Consider the following 22,265-nt stretch of genomic DNA (forward strand, 5'->3'; position numbering starts at 1 on the left):
GAGGGGAGGTGTGCATTTTTTCGTACTACTTTCCCACTCAGGCTCGAGTAACCACACCCTGGATTACCTAGTTATGAGCAATGGAGTGGACGATTGATTAGTTTGGGTTTAGAATGGGAGGTTTTACCAACTCTTTTAAAAATAAACTTTAAATGAAGCTTTCAAGTTTCTTATTCGCAGCGAAGAGCAGAAAGTTTGGCACTGAAGGAGCTCTAGTGAGCAGAGCGCCCCCCTCTCCTCTCTGGCCAATGCTGGTATCACTTGGCGGGGACATTTCCAGCCCGGAACTTTCGACCGGGTTTGAAGGAGGGACCGGAGTCTAGAGGAGCACGGAGAAGTTCCGGGCTGCTCACTTCCTGTTTACATGGCCACCCGGAAGCTGGGGACCCTGTGAGGAACGGGAGACTTGTTGCTTTGCGGAGTGGTAGTGGGGGGCGGGGAAATCCCTTTATAAATAACCGCTGGGCTCTGAGAAAGAGAATGCAGTTCACGGTGAATATCAAACTTTCGCCCAGGACTTTAACGGGAACTTTGAACGTCCAGAACAGAGGGGCAGTGGACTGGTGAGTGAGGCCTTATACCATTCCTGAGCTGCGTTAGCACAAACTGACTGAGCCTGTACACAATACTCAGCCTCTTTATCTTAGGAGGTTCCTTAGTTATCAGGTCGACAGCTGATTCTGCTGGGACTGTTATGGATGAGAATGTCTCGGTTTATGCTATCAAGTGAGCGAGGGTTTGTAAAGCAAATGTCAAACTTAAATCTCCAATAATCAAACTCAGTTCAGCGTTCAGGACTAATGCAGCATGGCGAGTTTCCTTGTTTTAGAACTTAATTTAAATTATAGGATAAAGGGGAATTTTGAAATAAAAGGGAGAGCTTTTTTAAAAAAACAAAATACATTTATAAAGCGCTTTTCACTGAACCACTCAAAGCATTACAGCCAGTGGAGTAATTTTGATGTGTAGTCACTGTTGTAATGTAGGAAATACGGCAGTTAGTTGTACACGACCAACTCCCACAAATAGTAATGTGTTAATGACCTGAAATTCATTTTTTGTGATGTTGATTGAAAGATAACTATTGGCCAGGATACACGGGATAACTCCTTTGCTGCCATGGGATATTTTACCTCCAATTGAGCAGGCAGATGGGATCACGGTTTAACATCTCACCTGAAAAATGACACCTCCAAAAGTGCAGCACAGACTCGGTACTGCACTGGACTGTCAGCCTTGATTTTTGTGCTCAAGCTCTGAAGTGGGACTTGAACCTGGAACCCTGTAACTCAGGTGAGAATGCTTCCAACTGAGCCATGGCTGACGCTTAATTGCACCTTTTGGCCATTTTAGTAAAGAATTTCATTTTCCGTTTTAAAGAGCACAAATGCTGGGCACACAAAGTGCTTCACTTTCAAGATAAGGAAATGCGTGCTTATGTGCACTTTAGAAGCTTTATTCTGGCAAATAAGGTACAAAAACTTGCCTATAGCTATTTTGTTAAAAGAGTATGCGGACATAATTCAAGTGTCAAAACACATTAGCTTTATTGCAAATACATAAGAAAACACATCTGCTTCAGGATGTTCTTAGGTCTACAGCCTGAAGAAATTAAAGAGGCTCTTAAATTTGGTGCAGATCCTCTCTGTTTAATGTTTTTCTCAAGAGCACCTAGATTTGTTAAACTCTTTTTTTATATCTAGCTACTATAATTTATAATTTTCACCTGTGGAATAACACATAACCATTAAGAAATGATGGCGATAGGTATTCTGCAAAGATTAGCTAATTGCTGAGAAAAGTATAGTTTAGAGCAGATAGTTTTGAGGTTGGTCGTCAGCTCAATTCTGGGTGCCACACAGGGATGGATTCCAGAGCTTTGGTGAGGGTGCAGAAGAGGACCGGTACCAGGGATAAGGGACTTCACTTATGTGGAGAAGGTTGTTTTCCTTAGAGTAGTGAAGGTTAAGAGGAAATTGGATAGAGGTGTTCAAAATGACGAATAGTTTTGAAGGAGTAAGTAAGGAGAAACTGTTTCCAATGGCATGTGGATCGGTAATGAGAGGACAAAGATTTAAGATGATTGGCAAAAGAACCAGAGACAACGTGAGAATTTTTTCTTCTAATGTGCCATAAATGTTATGATCTCAAATGCATTGCCTGATGCATTGCAGATTCAATAATAACTTTGAAAGGGAATTGAATAAATACTTGAAGGGAAAAAATACACTGGGAACAGTGAGCTGCATTAGACAAAAACCCAAATTTAGGTATGTACGTATTAAAAAGAGCAGCAGGTCAATACCAACCCTCAGGGAACACCATGGTATACCCTCTCTCCAGTCTGAAAACTATTGTTTGCAACTACTCTCTGCTTTGTCCTTTAGACAATGATATATTTTTAATCCCTGTGCTTTCATTTTGCTGACAACTTGATTATGTGGTACATTCTCAAATGCCCTTTGAAAGTTCATGTAAATAACCGTTAACCTCACTACCCCTCATCACCCTCTCCATGTTATGTATCTTGTTGCTGTTTGTGGGACCTTGGTTATGCAATTTGCTGTCATGTCTCCCTATGTTACAACAGTGGCAGCACTCCAAAATTATTCCATTAGCTGTGAAACATTGACAGCTTGCATTTAAGAATTATTTCTAATGTAGAGGAAGATTCCATGGTATTTCAAAGAGATGTATTCAATTTAAAATTAGAAAAATAAATCTGGCATCAGTAGTAGTGACCATTAAGATGGTGGGTTGTTGTAAAAATCTAACTGACTAAAGTCCTTAAGGGAAGAAAATCAGCCATCCTTACCTGGTTTGGCCTGGTTGTGGCTCTAGTCCCAAGCTAATGTGGCTGACACTAACTGCATTCTGGAATATTCTAGCGATCCATTCAGTTATTTCAAACTGCCACAAAGAATAGGAATATAATTGGAGGGACAATTTGATGTGAAATAAGCAAAGAATTAGGAATGATGGAGGTACACCTAGCCCAGGTAATCCTGCAAAACTCTCCTTACTAACGTCTGGCGCCTTGTGTCAAAATTGGGAGAGCTGCCCCACAGACTAGTCAACAACAGCCTGACATAGTCATACTCACAGAATCATATCTAAATTCCCAGATTCCTTCACCATCCTTTCCCAGACCAACTAGATGTGGGACTACAGTGGTAAACCGTTGAGTCATTGGGTGACTGAGAGAGTCTTCAACATTGGCTACAACCGCTGCAGTCTCATTGCTTGGGGTTGAACACAGCAGGGAAACCTCCTGCTGATTACCACCGACCACACTCCCTCAGCTGATGAATCAATATTTCTCCATGTTTTACATCCCTTGGAGAAAGCATTGAGGGTAGCAATGGCAAAGGGTGTACTCTGGGAGGGTTACTCAATGCCTCACAAAATAGTGGGAGCCCATTAGCGCCACCACTGAGAGGGCTGGCTGAGCCCTGAAGGACATGGGTACCAGACTGAACTTGCAGCAGTTGGCCACAGAATCACTATGAGGAAATTATCTACTTCACTCTGTCTTTCCTGTCAGCTGCATGTCAATGATTGTATTGGTGGGAGTGACCACTTTATACAGTCCTTAAGGGGCATGAGTCCTATCTTCACACTGAGGGCACCCTCCATCGTGTCATGTGGCATTACCAACTGTGCTAGTGGGTTAAGAACAGATGTAGCAGCTCTCAACTGGACATCCATTAGTCACTTTGCAATCTTAGCAACAGGAGAAATGTATTTCATCACAACCTGTAACCCCTTGGCTCTACTGTCCCTCAGTCTTCCATTACTAAGCCCTGATTCAATTAGTTTAGAATAGCATGCCTCTATTAGGCGTGCCCACTAACACCTTCTGGAGGGTATCTAGGAATGGATGATAAATACTGGCCTTACCGTTAGGCCCATTTTCTGAGAATGGGGGAAAACAATTGATGCTGAGCCTTCAAAGGAGATATTAGATGGGGTGACTAAAAGCTCAGCCAAAGAAGAGGGTTTTAAGGAAAGACAGGGAGGTGGTAAGGCCATTAGATTCAGAAAGGGAATTTTGGAGCTTAGGGCCTCATCACCAACGGTGGGACAGAAGGAGTTGTGGATGCACAAAAAAGTCCAGAATTGGAGGAACACAGAATCGACAGCTTGTTTTGCTTTCTGTCAATGTTCCCACTAAAGTACATATTTGGAAGGCACCACATCGGCAGCTCCCAAATAGCGGCTGCACAAAATATATTTATAAGTACCATGTATTTAAATGTATACAACAAAAAAAATAGAGAGAGCATTGAATTCTGCCAGATTTTCTTTTCTTTGTAGACAGAAAAGAAAGTGTGGTGGAGCGCTAGTGCCTATTTTGCACCACTGCGCAAGATTAATATATACCTCATTATTTTCTTTCACCATTTTCTATCATGGTGGTCATTCCTTACTTGCAACATGGAATAGAATGTCTTGCATTCTTTAAAAATGAATGCTGTGGTAAGAATTTTTTTAAAGAAAAATTGTTGCCATTAATACCCTTTAAAAATGAGAATGATTTAGAAATGATAAAATTAATAGCCAGTTGCTTCCACGTTTCTTGTTAATTGGTGATTGCTGATATCTCCAGGTAATAAGTTGGCGGGAGTTTTGGAACTTAATGTTTGATAGATGAATGGTACTGATAATTCAGCTCCTTCGCTTGCAAGCTTAGTTCTTCTGGTCTTGATCCTGTTACCTAGGACACCCTTTGCCATCCCCTTTTGTTGGATCATAACACACTGTCGATATAAACCCAGCATGCATGATTACCTGGCATTGGAGGGATACCTTCTGAACCTTTTTATCTGTTTGCTAAAGAAAACCAAAGCTAGAAATTTTTAAATAGCAGCTCATCAGAAGGCCACTGTAGAATAGATGTGTAATTTTTCTATTCTTCGTGGGCAGTGTTTGCCTAACTTCAAACATTCCATTAAATTTTTATGTATTCAGTTGCTTTGAGGTTTAAAACTCAGCATTGATGCTGTTAAAAATTATCTAGGCATGTTATATGAATTAGCCAGTGTGCTACCTAAGCTCATTTGGGGAGGACATAATGAGCCACAACTAGATAATCAATATGTTTAATCAGGGATATGGTGATACTTCCCTGTCATGTTAATCCTGAATTGATCAGGAATGTAGAAGTCACAATTGCATATGATTATTGGATTTTAAACTCAACACTAATTTATGCATTACAACACTATCAAAGTATGCTTTTGGTTTAATTAGGCTGCTTGTTTGCCTTAAATTCCCAACAGACATTAGAGTACATAGCTGTGTTTTTCAGTAGCAGCTTGTTGCATTACGGGGAATGAAATTGGAACTGAGCTGGTTCTGAAAAGATTGTAGTACTAAAAATGACCCTAAGCTCATCCTCAAGCCAACAGTTTTATGATTTTGTTGATCTTCATTATATTTTTATGAGAACTAATGTTTTTTAGCATTGAGAGCAACCTGATTTGGACTCAGGAGGGCAAATCTGACTGTGCCTCTTAGCGTTTAAAAAGTTTTGTTTGTTCATTATCCAAAATATAAATAATTCTGCTTTATCTTGCCAGGTTATACATCATGTGAATCAAGAAATTCCCCATCTTGCAAATCAGCATAAACATGATTTATGGGATGGGGCCATTTTGATTATCATAGCACAATATCTCAGTAATGTGAAAAATCTGAAACCTTCTTTAGGACAAGTCTTTTGCTGTGCCTTGTAACAAGGTTAGAAATCCTTCCCCTTTGCCCCAAGAACCTGAGTTCATCATAGGAGTATTATAAATACCTAAGAGACCATATGACTTGAATATTTCAGTTGCTGAATAACTGAGTTTTTCATAACCTGTGAAATAATTAAGCGCAGTGCAGAATTGACGAGATTAAAATTTATAAATTACTGTAACACTGAGGAAGGTGATTGCTACCCCTGTGATTGGGGAGAGGACAGATCATTTTGTGTGTTGAATTTAGAGAAAACTGCCATTGGTGTTAATTTTATCATATCTTTAAAGTGTCCATTGTGTCCTAGGTATATTTCTCTGTGATAAAAATGTAGTTTAAATATTAAATTAATGCCTTAAGTTTAATGTTGCAAATTATTACTGTCGGGATCATTGACCTTAACTTTTAATGAGGCTGATAATTGACATTGAAAATGATACAGCAATTTAATGTCTATTGTAAATGAAATGTGAAATTTGATGATTCAGAATTACTTTCAAGTTGCTTGGTACTGTTTATTGGACCAATCTTGCTGTAGCAGGGCATCCAACTGTGTCTGTCATTCATTTGATTGGCCCCTGCATCCTTCAGCTCAAAGAAAACTGCTCCACAAAGCTCCTGAAAGTGCCATAACCAGTAAAAAAAAGGCATCTGTGACCTGACTCAACAGGGTATCTCTATTGCCAGGGAGATTTAATGATTGAGAAATAAATAGCAGAAGAACTGAGAAGGAGGGTGAATTCATAGAATCACAGAATCTCACAGTGCAGTAGAGGCCCCTTGACCCATCGAGTCTGCACCGACACATGAGAAACACCTGACCTACCTACCTAACACCATTTACCAGCACTTGGCCCAGAGCCTTGAATGTTATGACGTGCCAAGTGCTCATCCAAGTACTTTTTAAAGGATGTGAGGCAACCTGCCTCAACCACCCTCCCAGGCAGTGCATTCCAGACTGTCACCACCCTCTGGGTAAAAATGTTTTTCCTCACATCCCCCCTAAACCTCCTGCCTCTCACCTTGAACTTATGTGCCCTCATGGCTGACCCTTCAACTAAGGGGAACAGCTGCTCTGTATCCACCCTGAACATGGCCCTCATAATCTTGTACATCTCGATCTGGGTTGCCCCTCAGTCTTCTCTGCTCCAACGAAAACACCCCAAGTTATCCAACCTCTTGTCATAACTTAAATGTTTCATCCCAGGCATCATCTTAGTGAATCTCCTCTGCACCCACTCCAGTGTAATCACATCCTTCCTATAATATGGCGACCAGAACTGTACACAGTACTCCATCTGTGGCCTCACCAAGGTTCTATACAACTCCGACATGACCTCCTTACTTTTGTAATCTATGCCTTGATTGATAAAGGCAAGTGTCCCATATGCCTTTTTCACCACCCTCACCAATGTGCCCCTCTGACCTCAGAGATCTATGGACACACATGCCAAGGTCCCTCTGTTTCTCAGAACTTCCTAGTATCATGCCGTTCATTGAATACTTCCTTGTCAAATTACTCTTTCCAAAGTGTATCAGCTCACATTTTTTCAGGGTTAAATTCCATCTGACACTTATCTGCCCAATTGACCATCCGGTCTATATCTTCCTGTAGCCCAAGACACTCAATCTCACTGTTAACCACCCCGCCAATCTTTGTGTCATCTGCAAACTTGCTAACCCTACCCCCCACATAGTCATCTATATTGTTTATATAAATGAGGAATAATAGGGGACCCAGCACAGATCCTTGTGGTACGCCACTGGACACTGGCTTCCAGTCACTGAAGCATCCTTCTGTCATCACCCTCTGTCTCCTACAACTAAGCCAATTTTGAATCCACCTTATCAAATTACCCTGTATTCTATGTGCATTTGCCTTCTTTATTAGTCTCCCATGTGGGACCTTGTCAAAGGCTTTGCTGAAATCCATATAAACTACATCAACTGTACTACTCTCATCTACACATCTGGTCACCTGCTCAAAAAATTCAATCAAATTTGTTAGGCATGATCTCCCTTTGACAAAGATATGCTGACTATCCCTGATCAAACCTTGCCTCTCCAAGTGGAGATAGATTCTCTCCTTCAGAATTTTCTCCAATAGTTTCCCTACCAGTGATGTGAGATTCACTGGCCAGTAGTTCCCTGGCTTATCTCTACAATCCTTCTTAAATAGCGAAACCACATTAGCTGTTCTCCAGTCCTCTGGCACCTCCCCCATGGCCAGAGAGGAATTAAAAATTTGGGTCAGAGCCCCTGCGATCTCCTTCCTTGCCTCCCTCAGCAGTCTGGGACACAAATCATCCGGATCTGGAGATTTGTCCACTTTTAAGCCAGCCAACACCTCCAATACCTTGTCACTCCCTATATCAATTTGCTCAAGAACCTCGCAGTCTCTCCTCGAGTTTGATACCTTCATCCTCATTCTCTTGGGTGAAGACAGATGTGAACTATTCGTTCAACACCCAACCGATGCTCTCTGGCTCCACCCATAGATTGCCCCATGGTCCCTACCCTTTCCCTGGTTATCCTCTTCCCATTGATATACTTATAGAATATCTTGGGATTTTCCCTACTTTTACCAGCCAGAGCTTTCTCATATCCCCTCTTTGCTCTCCTTGCTTTCTTAAAATTGCTTTCTTAAGCTCCACCCTGCACTTTCTGTACTCCATTAATGCCTCCGCTGATTTGCTTCCCTTGTACGTGCTAAAAACCTTTCTTTTCCTTCTCATTGCATCCTGAATATCTCGGGTCATCCTTAGTTCTTTGGGCTTGTTACTCCTTCCTATCACCCTAGAGAGAACATGTTGAGCCTGTACTGTCTCCATTTCCTTTTGAACGCCCCCCCCACTGCTCCTCTGTAGATTTCTCCACAAGTAGCTGTTCCCATTTTACCTTGTCCAGATTCTGCCTTATTTTACTAAAATCTGCTCTCCCCAATCCAAAACATTTTATTACAACTTATCTATTTCTTTGTCCATAACAAGCTTAAATTGTACCACGTTGAGGTTGCTATCACTAAAATTCTCCCCCACCACCACCTCAGTCACCTGTCTGGCTTCATACCCCAGAATTAGGTCCAGCACTGTGACGTCCCTTGTTGGCCCTCTACATATTGACCTAAAAAGTTTTCCTGTACACATTTCAAGAAATCCACTATGTCTATCCCAATTAATGTTGGGAAAGTTGAAATATAATTACCCTATTGTTATTGTTTTTACACACCTCTGCAAATTGTACACATATTTGCTCCTCAATTTCCCGCTGACTATCTGGGAGTCCATAAAAAAAACACCTAACAATGTGGCTGCCCCTTTTTTATTCCTAAGCTCTGCCCATAAAGCTTCATTCAATGCCCCCTCCAAGATTTCATCTCTCCTTACTGCAGTAACTGACTGCTTAACTAATAATGCAATGCCTCCTCCTCTTTTACCCCCTCCCCTGTCTCGCCTGAAGATTCTATATCCCAGAATGTTGAGCTGCCAATCCTGCTCCTCCCTCAACCACGTCTCAGTGGTGGCTACTGTATCACAATTCCACGTGTCAATTGACAGGAGTGAATTTAATATCAAATCAGGTATGGAAAGAAAGATTTGAGAGAATTGAAATTTGAAATATTTGAGAGAAAGAAGAGACAGGAAAAGTTAGAAATATAAATTAAATTTGACATTTTTAACATCTCCTAAAAGCAATGCGACCTGAATATTTCCTATTTAGTTAATTTTCGAGCTCAGATAGCTTGATTAACAGTTATTAACATTTATCACATCTTCAAAAGTGTACCTATGCTACTAATTGATAGCCCTAACAATCTGGGACATGTTTAGTTTGTATTTATTGTGCAAATACAGCAACTTCAGGACATTCAATGCTTGCCAATAGTGAACCACACAGCGAGATGCTGCCTTTGCAAAGCTAATGGTGGCGAGGATAGTAACTTTGGAATATTTCTGAAAAACATGCATTTTCTCCTTGCCTGAAACTGTTGTACCATTTATGCATAAATAACAGAGCACACCATTGGTCTTGTCGTTATTTTGACAGCGAAATCTGGCCTGATGACTCAGTGTGGTAAGGAAAATGTGCCTTTCCATAGCCTGTTAGTACCAGCAGACATAAAATGTTGAGTCACTGATTATTTCATTGTAAAACTTCTAAAAATTTTATTAATGGAACTATAAAAAAAAGTCCTTCCGAAGGGTTGTAATTAGATTCCCAGTTTTAGTGCTTTTAATGCAGGGAGCTTATTGTTTAAATGTTGGGTAGTAGCACTCTGGCCTTACAAATTTATAGAACTGTTCTGGAGCTTTTTAATGACAGGTCCTGTGGGGTGAAGACAGTGATTTTTTTTCTGTTTCTGTTTTTGTAACCTGTATTGCTATAAACCTATTAACCAGCTTCATATTAAAATGCTGACCTGGCTTTAACCTGTAGAGTATTATAAGTCTAGCAATTACATATTCTTGTATCAGTCGTTGGTGTCAGAAATTATTTGCTCTTTAACAAAGAATTTCCATGGCCTCCAAACAGGAGTTCTAATGTTGTCTTGTGCCACTGCGGTGATAATTAGTTCATCTGTTGTCTGATCAGAATTAGACATTTGTATAATGGAGCGATTTGTGTTCTTATCCTTTTTATTGGTAATTTCATGAGTGAAGATATATGGGAAATCCAGGGATCAACCTAAACATTGCTTAGAACTCTACAGTGAGTTTGGCTGAGAGAGATCATATCATAATTATATTGCATTCTAAGATGCCTGGAACTGCCGAGAGTGGTTTGCACTCAGCAACATCCATTTATATTGTGAGCTCCAAAAATTGGACAAAAGAAACGTTGGTTTTAAGTGGCCAGTTTATACTAGAACACCACTATTTATTGATGGAACTCTGGATTAGCAGTGCTGGTTTAAGGTGCTGATGCTGTCTCCCTCGTACTGCCATAAGGAGAGTTTCTGCTTGCAGTGATGCATAAATGATGGAAAGACACTGGTGTCATGTCCCACTCTGACTGGAAGGCATCTAGTTGTGATGCTGTTGATGGGGGCTACCTTGCATTGCTTAGGATCAACAGCATATAAGGTCTAATTTCAGTGCGGTGTCAAGCTAGGTTTATAAACATCTTTAGGTTTCCTTTGAACTTATTAGACACTTTATAGCATTAAGCATTTAATGTTCAGGAAACCATTTAAAATTTACTGTTAGCGTGCAGAGCTTACGCTTGTATGAACACGTGCTCGTTGCTATCAGGCAGTTTGGAGTTCACAATGTAAATTAGATGCTGCTGACTGCAAGCCACACTTGAGAGTTTCATATCTCTTAGAGTGCAATTTAATCATGCCCTACACTGCCAGCTCCCAATTAGTGCTCTGCCCAAGACAGTGGAGCTCTGAGCATGCGTGCAACATGAACAGAATCAAGAATAAAAAACTGTCTGAAAAATGTTTTTTCCCAGTGAACTGTGCAACTTGAAGTTAACAAGGCTCCACTCGTTACGTTGGGCTTGTTGCTTTAGATGAGACTAGCATCTGTAATTCAACATAGAACATAAGGAGTAGACTTTGCAGCCCGTCGAACCATTCATTATGATCATGGCTGATCTTCTCTCTCATCCCTAATTTATATTATGTAATTTACAAGCTAAAGTTATTGATAAATCAGAAGAGTAACCTTAGCATATTGTTGATATCTATATAGCCATTTTAATTGAATTCAGGCAGTGATATGTTTTATTTTAAGGTATACACAACTATTTCAAATATTTAACATTTCTTTGGCAGCTTGATTTAGAGGTATAACTTTTAAGAAAGCTTTGTCTTGAATTGGTGGGACATTTTTACGGGAGTGTTTTATGTACTGTGTTGTTTTCTGTCAGTAAATAATTAACTAACTTTTTTCTTCCAGGGGTTGGCAAGGTTTAATTGCCCATGGTTGTCATTCACTTGTATTGATAATTGATCCAAGCACATCGCAAACAATTCAGGTTCTGGAACGGCACAAAGCAAATGTTGTGAAGGTAATCATTATTGTCCCTGTTTGTGTTAGATTGTGATTATATTGAAAATCTGTTATCAAGGATAACACCAGTTGTTCACCTTTCTTCCCAGTTGACCATTTAGAAAGGATATTAGCTAGATTTGAAGTGCATCTGCTAACTTATTGCATACATTCATGCTATAATGCAATATTTTAATAACAAATAATTGGATCCTACTGCTGACAAATTTAAAAGGAAACTCTTCAGCAATTTATTTAACATAAAAGGTTTTAGTCTAATATTAAAGCTTCTTTAACTTTTAATTACTCAGCATTTCCACATATCTGTTTTAACCTTTCAGCTTCACTAGTGATAAACTGGTAAGAATATTTGTACATAAATCATTGAAGGTGGCTGGACAAGAGATCACTTAATAAAGCACACAGCATCCTAAGCTTTACTAATAGGGACATGGGAGTCAAAAGCAATGAAATTATGTTAAACTTGTATAAAACAGCAGTTTGCCTCAGCTGGAATATTGCATCGAGTTCTGGCCGTCACACTGTAGGAAAGATGTGAAAGCAGTAGAGAGAGTGCAGAAAGATTCATGAAAATGGTTCCAGGGATGAGGAACTTAAGTTACACAGGCAGATTGGAGAAGTTAGGACTGTTTTCCTTGGAGAACAGAAGATTGAGAGATTTGGTAGCGGTATTCAAAATCATGAGGGTCCTGGACAGAGTAGATAGAGAGAAACTGTTCCCATTGCTGGAAGGATCGAGAACCAGAGAGCACAGATTAAAGGTAATTGACAGAAGTAGCAATGGTGACATGACAAGAAACGGGTTTCACTCGGCGAGAGGTTAGGATCTGGAATGCACAGTCTGAGAGTGTGGTGAAGGCAGGTTCAATCGAGGCATTCAATAGGGAATTGGATTATTTGAAAAGGAAAAATATGCAGGGCTATGTGGAAAAGATGGGGGAATGGCACTAGGTGAACTGTTCCTTCAGAGAGTCAGCACAGACATGACAGGCAGAATGCTGGCCTTCTGTGCAACAACCATTCTGTGATTCTGTAATATTTCCTACAGTTTAGAATGATGGAAAAGTTATCTCATTGAAACAAATAAAATCTTAAAGGGTTTGACCATGTAGATGTTTGGAGGATGTTTTTCTTACCTGGGGAATCTAGAACTAGTCACCATGTCACAATAAAGAGTTAGCCCTTTAGCACGGAGGTGAGGTCTGGCTACAGACCAAATGCTGGAAAGTGGGATTAGGCTGGGGGGCTAATTTTTCGGCTGACACAGAAACGATGGGCTAAATGGCCTCTTTCTGTGCCGTAAATTTTCTATGATTCTATGAGAAATTTCTTCATATAAAGGGTTGTGAACCTTTAGAATTCTCTATCGCAGAGAGCTCTGAAAGCTCAGTCATGGAATATATTTGTCAGAGATGAAAAATTTTTCGATACCAAGGGATATGTGGATACTGCACGAAGGTGTAGACAAAATAGAAGATCATCCAATATTTTGTTGAATGGCAGAGCAAACTCAAGGGCTGAATGGCCTATTCCTGTCCTTGTTCTCCTGTTCTTAACACTGCTTACGGTTATTAAGGAGTATATTGGGCAACTTCTGATGTATGTACACGCACAATCGAACACAGAAATCTGGAAGTTGCTATCCAAGTTGTCCTGCTATACCAGTACCTCGTTGAAGACTCAGTGTTCAAACATATGCAAAGGTGTGAAGTTGGACTACTTGCGTGACAGATATCTACTGAACATGCCAATACAAGTTAGAGTTTGTCCATTCAAGTCTGAGTAATTTTTAAAGTGTGGTAAGTTGTTTACTGCCAAACAACCACTCTGGCACTGAAAATTTACTTTTACACTTGTGGAGTTTCATTCCTTCAGATTTTAATTATTGTTGGAGATTTAAAAAAAAACTCTTGTATGATTTTACATTGAATTAAATATTTAAGCCTACAGTTCCTGATTCAGCTGCTGCATATCTCGGTAATGATTCTTTAATTTGATTAAGGAGATATACTGCTGCTTGCCCTATTCACAGATCCACGGTAGAGGGTGCCATGCTTATTTTTATTTCCAATAACCACCACTGTAAAGGTCATAGAAAACTTGTGGGCCAATTGGACTTGTAATGAATGGCTGGAGCTGTTTGTTTGTCGCTGACCACAGAATCCGGTCCTTTGTGTTCCTGCAGGTGCTTTCCTTTCATTTTCAGAAGTTATGAGGCATAAAAGAGTTTGCAGCAATATATTCTGTTAGTGATGTTGTATGTTTATTTTACTATTAGATTGTGGAGCTAATCATGGATTTGATGTTTGGCAGACAATGCTGGAAATATTGAGCAGGTCAGGCAGCAACTTTGGAGAGAAGAAGGTATGGTTAATGTTTTGGGCCAATGACACAAGATATTCACTCTCCAGCCCCCGCCCTCTCCACCCCTGTCTTGTCCAAAGATTGTGCCTGACCTACTGATTATTTCAAATTAGATCTGAAGTCTAAAAATTTCAGATTGCCAGTGTTTGCAATGTGTTGCTTCTGTTTCAGTGTTTGCCACCTCCCTGAAAGCAGTTAACGTTGTTCTGAAACTGGAAAGAGTGCCCTGCAGTCAGCATCGCGATGAAGCAGCCTGGGAAGAGTGTCCTGCAGTGAGCATTGTGGTGAAGCAGTCTGGGAAGAGTGTCCTGCAGTCAGCATTGCCGTGAAGCAGTCTGGGAAGAGTGTCCTGCAGTCAGCGTTGCCGTGAAGCAGTCTGGGAAGAGTGTCCTGCAGTCAGCATTGCCGTGAAACAGTCTGGGAAGAGTGTCCTGCAGTCAGCATTGCTGTGAAGCAGTCTGGGAAGAGGGTCCTGCAGTCAGCATTGCTGTGAAGCAGTCTGGGAAGAGGGTCCTGCAGTCAGCATTGCTGTGAAGCAGTCTGGGAAGAGGGTCCTGCAGTCAGCATTGCCGTGAAGCAGTCTGGGAAGAGTGTCCTGCAGTCAGCATTGCCGTGAAGCAGTCTGGGAAGAGTGTCCTGCAGTCAGCATTGCCGTGAAGCAGTCTGGGAAGAGTGTCCTGCAGTCAGCATTGCCGTGAAGCAGTCTGGGAAGAGTGTCCTGCAGTCAGCATTGCCGTGAAGCAGTCTGGGAAGAGTGTCCTGCAGTCAGCATTGCCGTGAAGCAGTCTGGGAAGAGTGTCCTGCAGTCAGCATTGCCGTGAAGCAGTCTGGGAAGAGTGTCCTGCAGTCAGCATTGCCGTGAAGCAGTCTGGGAAGAGTGTCCTGCAGTCAGCATTGCCGTGAAGCAGTCTGGGAAGAGTGTCCTGCAGTCAGCATTGCCGTGAAGCAGTCTGGGAAGAGTGTCCTGCAGTCAGCATTGCCGTGAAGCAGTCTGGGAAGAGTGTCCTGCAGTCAGCATTGCCGTGAAGCAGTCTGGGAAGAGTGTCCTGCAGTCAGCATTGCCGTGAAGCAGTCTGGGAAGAGTGTCCTGCAGTCAGCATTGCCGTGAAGCAGTCTGGGAAGAGTGTCCTGCAGTCAGCATTGCCGTGAAGCAGTCTGGGAAGAGTGTCCTGCAGTCAGCATTGCCGTGAAGCAGTCTGGGAAGAGTGTCCTGCAGTCAGCATTGCCGTGAAGCAGTCTGGGAAGAGTGTCCTGCAGTCAGCATTGCCGTGAAGCAGTCTGGGAAGAGTGTCCTGCAGTCAGCATTGCCGTGAAGCAGTCTGGGAAGAGTGTCCTGCAGTCAGCATTGCCGTGAAGCAGTCTGGGAAGAGTGTCCTGCAGTCAGCATTGCCGTGAAGCAGTCTGGGAAGAGTGTCCTGCAGTCAGCATTGCCGTGAAGCAGTCTGGGAAGAGTGTCCTGCAGTCAGCATTGCCGTGAAGCAGTCTGGGAAGAGTGTCCTGCAGTCAGCATTGCCGTGAAGCAGTCTGGGAAGAGTGTCCTGCAGTCAGCATTGCCGTGAAGCAGTCTGGGAAGAGTGTCCTGCAGTCAGCATTGCCGTGAAGCAGTCTGGGAAGAGTGTCCTGCAGTCAGCATTGCCGTGAAGCAGTCTGGGAAGAGTGTCCTGCAGTCAGCATTGCCGTGAAGCAGTCTGGGAAGAGTGTCCTGCAGTCAGCATTGCCGTGAAGCAGTCTGGGAAGAGTGTCCTGCAGTCAGCATTGCCGTGAAGCAGTCTGGGAAGAGTGTCCTGCAGTCAGCATTGCCGTGAAGCAGTCTGGGAAGAGTGTCCTGCAGTCAGCATTGCCGTGAAGCAGTCTGGGAAGAGTGTCCTGCAGTCAGCATTGCCGTGAAGCAGTCTGGGAAGAGTGTCCTGCAGTCTGGGAAGAGGGTCCTGCAGTCAGCATTGCTGTGAAGCAGTCTGGGAAGAGGGTCCTGCAGTCAGCATTGCTGTGAAGCAGTCTGGGAAGAGGGTCCTGCAGTCAGCATTGCTGTGAAGCAGTCTGGGAAGAGGGTCCTGCAGTCAGCATTGCTGTGAAGCAGTCTGGGAAGAGGGTCCTGCAGTCAGCATTGCTGTGAAGCAGTCTGGGAAGAGGGTCCTGCAGTCAGCATTGCTGTGAAGCAGTCTGGGAAGAGGGTCCTGCAGTCAGCATTGCTGTGAAGCAGTCTGGGAAGAGGGTCCTGCAGTCAGCATTGCTGTGAAGCAGTCTGGGAAGAGGGTCCTGCAGTCAGCATTGCTGTGAAGCAGTCTGGGAAGAGGGTCCTGCAGTCAGCATTGCTGTGAAGCAGTCTGGGAAGAGGGTCCTGCAGTCAGCATTGCTGTGAAGCAGTCTGGGAAGAGGGTCCTGCAGTCAGCATTGCTGTGAAGCAGTCTGGGAAGAGGGTCCTGCAGTCAGCATTGCTGTGAAGCAGTCTGGGAAGAGGGTCCTGCAGTCAGCATTGCTGTGAAGCAGTCTGGGAAGAGGGTCCTGCAGTCAGCATTGCTGTGAAGCAGTCTGGGAAGAGGGTCCTGCAGTCAGCATTGCTGTGAAGCAGTCTGGGAAGAGGGTCCTGCAGTCAGCATTGCTGTGAAGCAGTCTGGGAAGAGGGTCCTGCAGTCAGCATTGCTGTGAAGCAGTCTGGGAAGAGGGTCCTGCAGTCAGCATTGCTGTGAAGCAGTCTGGGAAGAGGGTCCTGCAGTCAGCATTGCTGTGAAGCAGTCTGGGAAGAGGGTCCTGCAGTCAGCATTGCTGTGAAGCAGTCTGGGAAGAGGGCCCTGCAGTCAGCATTGCTGTGAAGCAGTCTGGGAAGAGTGTCCTGCAGTCAGCATTGCTGTGAAGCAGTCTGGGAAGAGGGCCCTGCAGTCAGCATTGCTGTGAAGCAGTCTGGGAAGAGGGCCCTGCAGTCAGCATTGCTGTGAAGCAGTCTGGGAAGAGGGCCCTGCAGTCAGTTCTTGTTGAAAATAACAAGTGACATCACAAGACAGCGCAAGAGAGCGCCGGAGAGACCAGAACCAGCGCAAGTGCGGGGAAGCTTCAAAAAGTGACTTCAGCACAAAAGTGAGAGCTGATTGGTGAGTAGTGGGTAAGTTTAAAGCAGACCTCCAGTTTAAAATAGATTAGCTAAATTAAAATAGATTAAGCTAAGGAAAGGTAAGGGTGCATCTCGCTCGAGAACCGTTTTTCTGTGTTGGTAAACGGTGAGAGTGACGGTTCCTCTGGGGAGTACAGCCTTGCTCATGGCACTGAGAGTGGCTCAGCTGCACAGGGGAGAAAAAGAGGGGAAGAGCAAAAGTGGTAGGAGACTCGATAGTAAGGGGAACAGACAGGCATTTCTGCGGCTGTGACTCCATCGGCTTCCATCGTGCCAGGGTCAAGGATGTCACTGAACGACTGCAGGGTATTTTAAAGGGGGAGGGCAAACATATAGAGATCGTGGCACAAAATGGTACCAATGACGTAAGTAGAAAGAGGGATGAGGCTCTGCAAGCAGAACTTAGGGAGCAAGGAAACAGATTAAAAAACAGGACCTCAAAGATAGTAATCTCTGGATTACTTCCAGTGCCATGCGCTAGTGAGTATAGAAATAGGAGGTTAGTCCATATGAATGCATGGCTGGAGAGATGGTGCAGGAGGGAGGGCTTTAGATTTTTGGGACACTGGGACCTTGGAGTCTAACCTCAGTGGTGGGGAACTATTGGAAGCAATTCTGAGGGACAGAATTAATCTACACTTGGAGAGGAAGGGATTAATCAAAGACAGTCAGCATGGTTTTGTTAAGGGGAGGTCATGTCTTATCAATTTGATTGAATTTTTCAAAGAGGTGACTAGGTATGTAGATGAGGGCAATGCATTTGATGTAGTTTACTTGGACTTCAGCAAGGCTTTTGATAAGGTCCCACATAGGAGACTGATAACGAAGGTAAGAGCCCATGGGATCCACGGCAATTTGGCAAATTGGATCCAGAATTGGCTGAGTCGCAAAAAGCAGAGGGTGATGGTCGAAGGGTGTTATTGTGACTGGATGCCTGTGTCCAGTGGGATTCCACAGGGATCGGTGTTGGGTCCTTTGCTGTTTGTGGTGTATTTAAACGCTTTAGACTTGAATGTAGGAGGGTAGATCAGTAAGTTCGCGAATGACACAGAAATTGGTGTGGTGGTAATTAGTGAGGAGGATACCCTTAGATTACAGGAGGATATAGACAGGCTGGTCAGATGGGCTGATCAGTGGCAAATGGAATTTAATCCTGATAAGTGTGAGGTGATGCGCTTGGGCAGGACAAACAAGGCATGGGAATACACAATGAATGGTAGGACCCTGGGAAGTACCAAGGATCAGAGGGACCTTGGTGTACATGTCCACTGGCCCCTTAAGGTAGCGGGACAGGTAGATAAGGTGGTTTAGAAGGCATATGGGATACTTGCCTTTATTAGCTGAGACATAGAATACAAAAGCAGGGAGGTTACGCTGGAACTGTATAAAATGCTGGTTAGGCCACAGCTAGAGTTTTGCATGCAGTTCTGGAATCTGCATTATAGGAAGAATGTGATTGCACTAGAGAGAGTGCAGAGGAGATTTACAAGAATGTTCCCTGGGCTGGAGAGTTTTAGTTATGAGGAGAGATTGGATAGACTGGGGTTATTTTCCCTGGAGCAGAGGAGATTGAGGGGGGACATGATTGAGGTGTATAAAATAATGTGGGGCATAGATAGGGTAGGAAGGAACTTTTCCCCTTGGTGGAGGGATCAATAATTAGGGGGCATAGATTTAAGGTAAGGGGCAGGAGATTTAGAGGGGATGTGAGGGAGAATTTTTTTCACCCAGAGGGTGGTGGGAATCTGGAGCTTACTGCCTGAAAGGGTGGCAGAGGCAGAAACCCTCATAACATTTAAGAAGTATCTGGATGTGCACTTACGATGCTATGGCATACAAGGCTATGGGCCTAGTGCTTGAAAAATGGGATTAGAGTAGTTAGGTACTTGTTTGACTGGCGCAGACTTGATCGGCTGAAGGGCCTTTTTTCTGTGCTGTAGACCTCTATGACTATGACTCTATGCCAGTCAATATTCATCAGCTGTTAATCAGATTTTAATTATGCATATCATCAAGTGATGATATTTTGCACCATGCTTGTCATTCAAATAAAGCTAGTGATTTAATTGGCTTGATTAATTTTGTGCTCTTTTATGCCAAGGACATCAGAGATTATTATTCACATGGGGGGAAGAAATGAATGAGTTTGTAGAAAAATGTGACATATGAGCAGCAGATGGTAATAAAATAGCTTGTATTTCTATAATTGTTTTGTCCTCAAAGCTATCAACTTGTGCACTGAAAATTTAGCAAAATATAATTATTACGCTAGAAAGTATAATTGACATTAAATCAAAAAAAAAAGCTCATAAATGGAGAGAATCTGGTGATTTTTGGGGATCCCATTAACAAGTAAAGGTCAGGATGTTCTCCAGTTGCTTTTTAAGGAGATCTGCATATTGAAATATCCTTTGAAGATCAGAGATAGAGAGCACATCACGATAACTCAGTTATTAATTTGTGGTCTATTTATTGTGTGTGGCTTAAGGAGTGTGGGGAAAATCAGTTAAGTAACATTACTTAGGAAGGCGTCTTTGATACATCAACGTGAATTTGTCAGCATTTGTGAAGGCGCTAAGGATTCACAAATGGATAAATCTCTGCAAAAATGAATACTGTTAATTGTAGGATTGTGGTTTGATCATTATTATGGCTAAAGATTTACTCAACCTTGACCAGTTAGTTTTAGTGGCTGAAAAATAAAATCCACCCTGAGAAGTGATTTCCCCACAGTGTTTAGGAAATTAAGAACACAACAAACATGAATGGTATATAAATATAAAAGCAAAAAACTGCGGATGCTGGAAATCCAAAACAAAAACAAAAATATCTGGAAAAACTCAGCAGGTCTGGCAGCATCTGCGGAGAGGGACACAGTTAGCGTTTCAAGTCCGAATGACCCTTCAACAGAACTAAGTAAAAATAGAAGCGAGGTGAAATATTTATTCTATTTTTACGTAGATCTGTTGACGGGTCATTCGGACTCGAAACGTTAACTGTGTCCCTCTCTGCAGATGCTGCCAGACCTGCTGAGTTTTTTTCCAGGTATTTTTGTTTTTGTTTTGGATTTCCAGCATCCGCAGTTTTTTTGCTTTTATCTGAAAGGAAACCTGTCTTATCTGCAACAATTGACTTGGATAATTATCAGCTATAGGGGCAACATTTGTCCTCATTAAACCAATTCAAGGGGACTAGATGCGGAAAAAATATGATGGGATTGCAAATTATGAACTCAGACTTCTCTTAGATTTCTCTTATCTGGCTGTACCATCTATATAATTAATCCAACAGTGTGCACCCCCGTGGCTGCTGCACAGGGGCTGACATTTTTCTATTAGATGAATTGATGTTAATTTGCAAGTTAAATCTTGGGGAATGGAGTTTTTTTTGTGCTGATGTAAATCTTCTGTTCAAAGTAATGTTGGTCAGAGCTGTTTTTATTTGATGTGCATAATGCTTTACTTTTGCTTGGAGTGGGAGTATGGATGGTAATTGCTTCAAGATCCACTGGGCTGCTCACAGAACTTGCGTTAACGGAGTAGCTGTGGGTGTGAAGAGAGTTGTGAAATGATGGGCCACCGTGGCAGGGAAAGTGAGGGAAACTTGGAAAATATCCCCTTCCAGTGAAAAGCAACTTTCTACTATAATGCAACCTGTGGGCTTTTCTTCTCTAACTGGTAGTCAAACGTTGCATAGGAGCATAAAATGCTATCTTTCATACTGTTAACCTAGCTTCATAATAAACCTTTCCTTCAAAAAGCTCATCGATGTTTAATGTAATTCTTAGAGTTATAGTGCTCTTTGTTTAAAGAGAACCCTGAGCTAGGGTAGAAGATGCTATTGTCACCAGAGGCTAATTCTATGGTTTCAAAGTCTATGCGATTATGTTTAGAGCTATGAGTCACAAATATTAATGCAGGACCTATAGACTCCTCAATATGTTTCGACATACTTGCTGATAATCTAGACTTTTGTGGCATGGTGTTGGTGATGATGGAAGATCTTATCTAGGTGAATATACTTTGACATCCATTTATGCTTACTGTTCTTAACTTTGGCACACAGTTTCTTGTAGAGATATTTCATTAGCTGATTCTAACTGCATTTGTCATGTAATGTGTTGAGTTTTTAATCTGCTGGCCTTTGCTTTGGCAGCTATTGGACCTACAGTCTAATGGCTAACAAGTCTTAATCGAATTCTGATGAATTGCACACACAAAATATCATAACTTGTTCTACAGATGCTGATTGAGACACTGTATATTTCTAGCATTTTTCTGTTTTTATGCCTAATTCCAGCATCTGCTTTAATTTGAACAGGTAAAGTGGGCTAGAGAAAACTACCACCACAGTATTGGCTCTCCATATTCCCTGCGCTTGGCATCTGCAGATACTGTAGGAAAGATCATAGTTTGGGATGTGGCTACAGGAGCAGCAAGATGTGAGATTCAGGAATACACCAAACCCATTCAAGGTAAGTGATTAAGTCATGTTAAAAGCTGGTGTGGTGCAATGTTTGTGAGCTGTACACACATACAGCATGATGACAGTGTTGTAGTAGAGTATTCTGTGTTGCTGACTGAACCTTTTGAAATATACAAGGGTTTGAAATGTGCTCACACCACTCCCTGACATAATGATCTTCATAGTTTGCTTCAGAAGTTCAAACCTGGAATCTCTGCCACAGCAAGCTTTTTACTTCAAGAGCTTCTGCTAATTCTCACTGTCTGTTTCTTTTGTTTGAGTCATTTAGCTGATGGTTTACATATTCAAGTTTGTTAAGAAATGTGGACTTGTCTTGTTCTGGGCAGAGGCCGAGGACTCCATTTTCTGGCAGGCCCAAGAGCTCTGGCACATGCATGGATTGCAGCAGGGTGACAGGCCATGTTTGCTCAGTTTATGGCATTCTTTTGATAGCTGCATGGATTGTGAAGTGTACTTGCGTGGCATGAAAATAACAATCGCAGGACCTGGTTTGGCGCTATAACAATGGGAATCCTGGGGCAGAGAGAGAAAACCCAGAGAAGGAGACCACT

At 42.4% G+C, this 22,265-nt stretch overlaps 1 protein-coding gene across 2 annotated transcripts in view; it reads left to right on the top strand.

The window, feature by feature from the left end:
- Nucleotides 1-357: 357 nt before the first annotated feature.
- wdr11 (WD repeat domain 11) overlaps nt 358-22,265 on the top strand; it is a 120,405-nt gene continuing 98,497 nt past the window's right edge. For both annotated transcript variants that reach the window (XM_041209852.1, XM_041209853.1), the window contains exons 1-3: nt 358-563; nt 11,646-11,757; nt 21,550-21,703. In XM_041209852.1, the coding sequence (XP_041065786.1) occupies nt 481-563; nt 11,646-11,757; nt 21,550-21,703 (349 nt within the window). In that variant the 5' untranslated portion in view covers nt 358-480. The remainder of the gene's footprint in view (nt 564-11,645; nt 11,758-21,549; nt 21,704-22,265) is intronic.

The sequence above is a fragment of the Carcharodon carcharias genome, chromosome 17 (assembly GCF_017639515.1).
Source record: "Carcharodon carcharias isolate sCarCar2 chromosome 17, sCarCar2.pri, whole genome shotgun sequence".
NCBI classification, from domain to species: Eukaryota; Metazoa; Chordata; class Chondrichthyes; order Lamniformes; family Lamnidae; genus Carcharodon; species Carcharodon carcharias.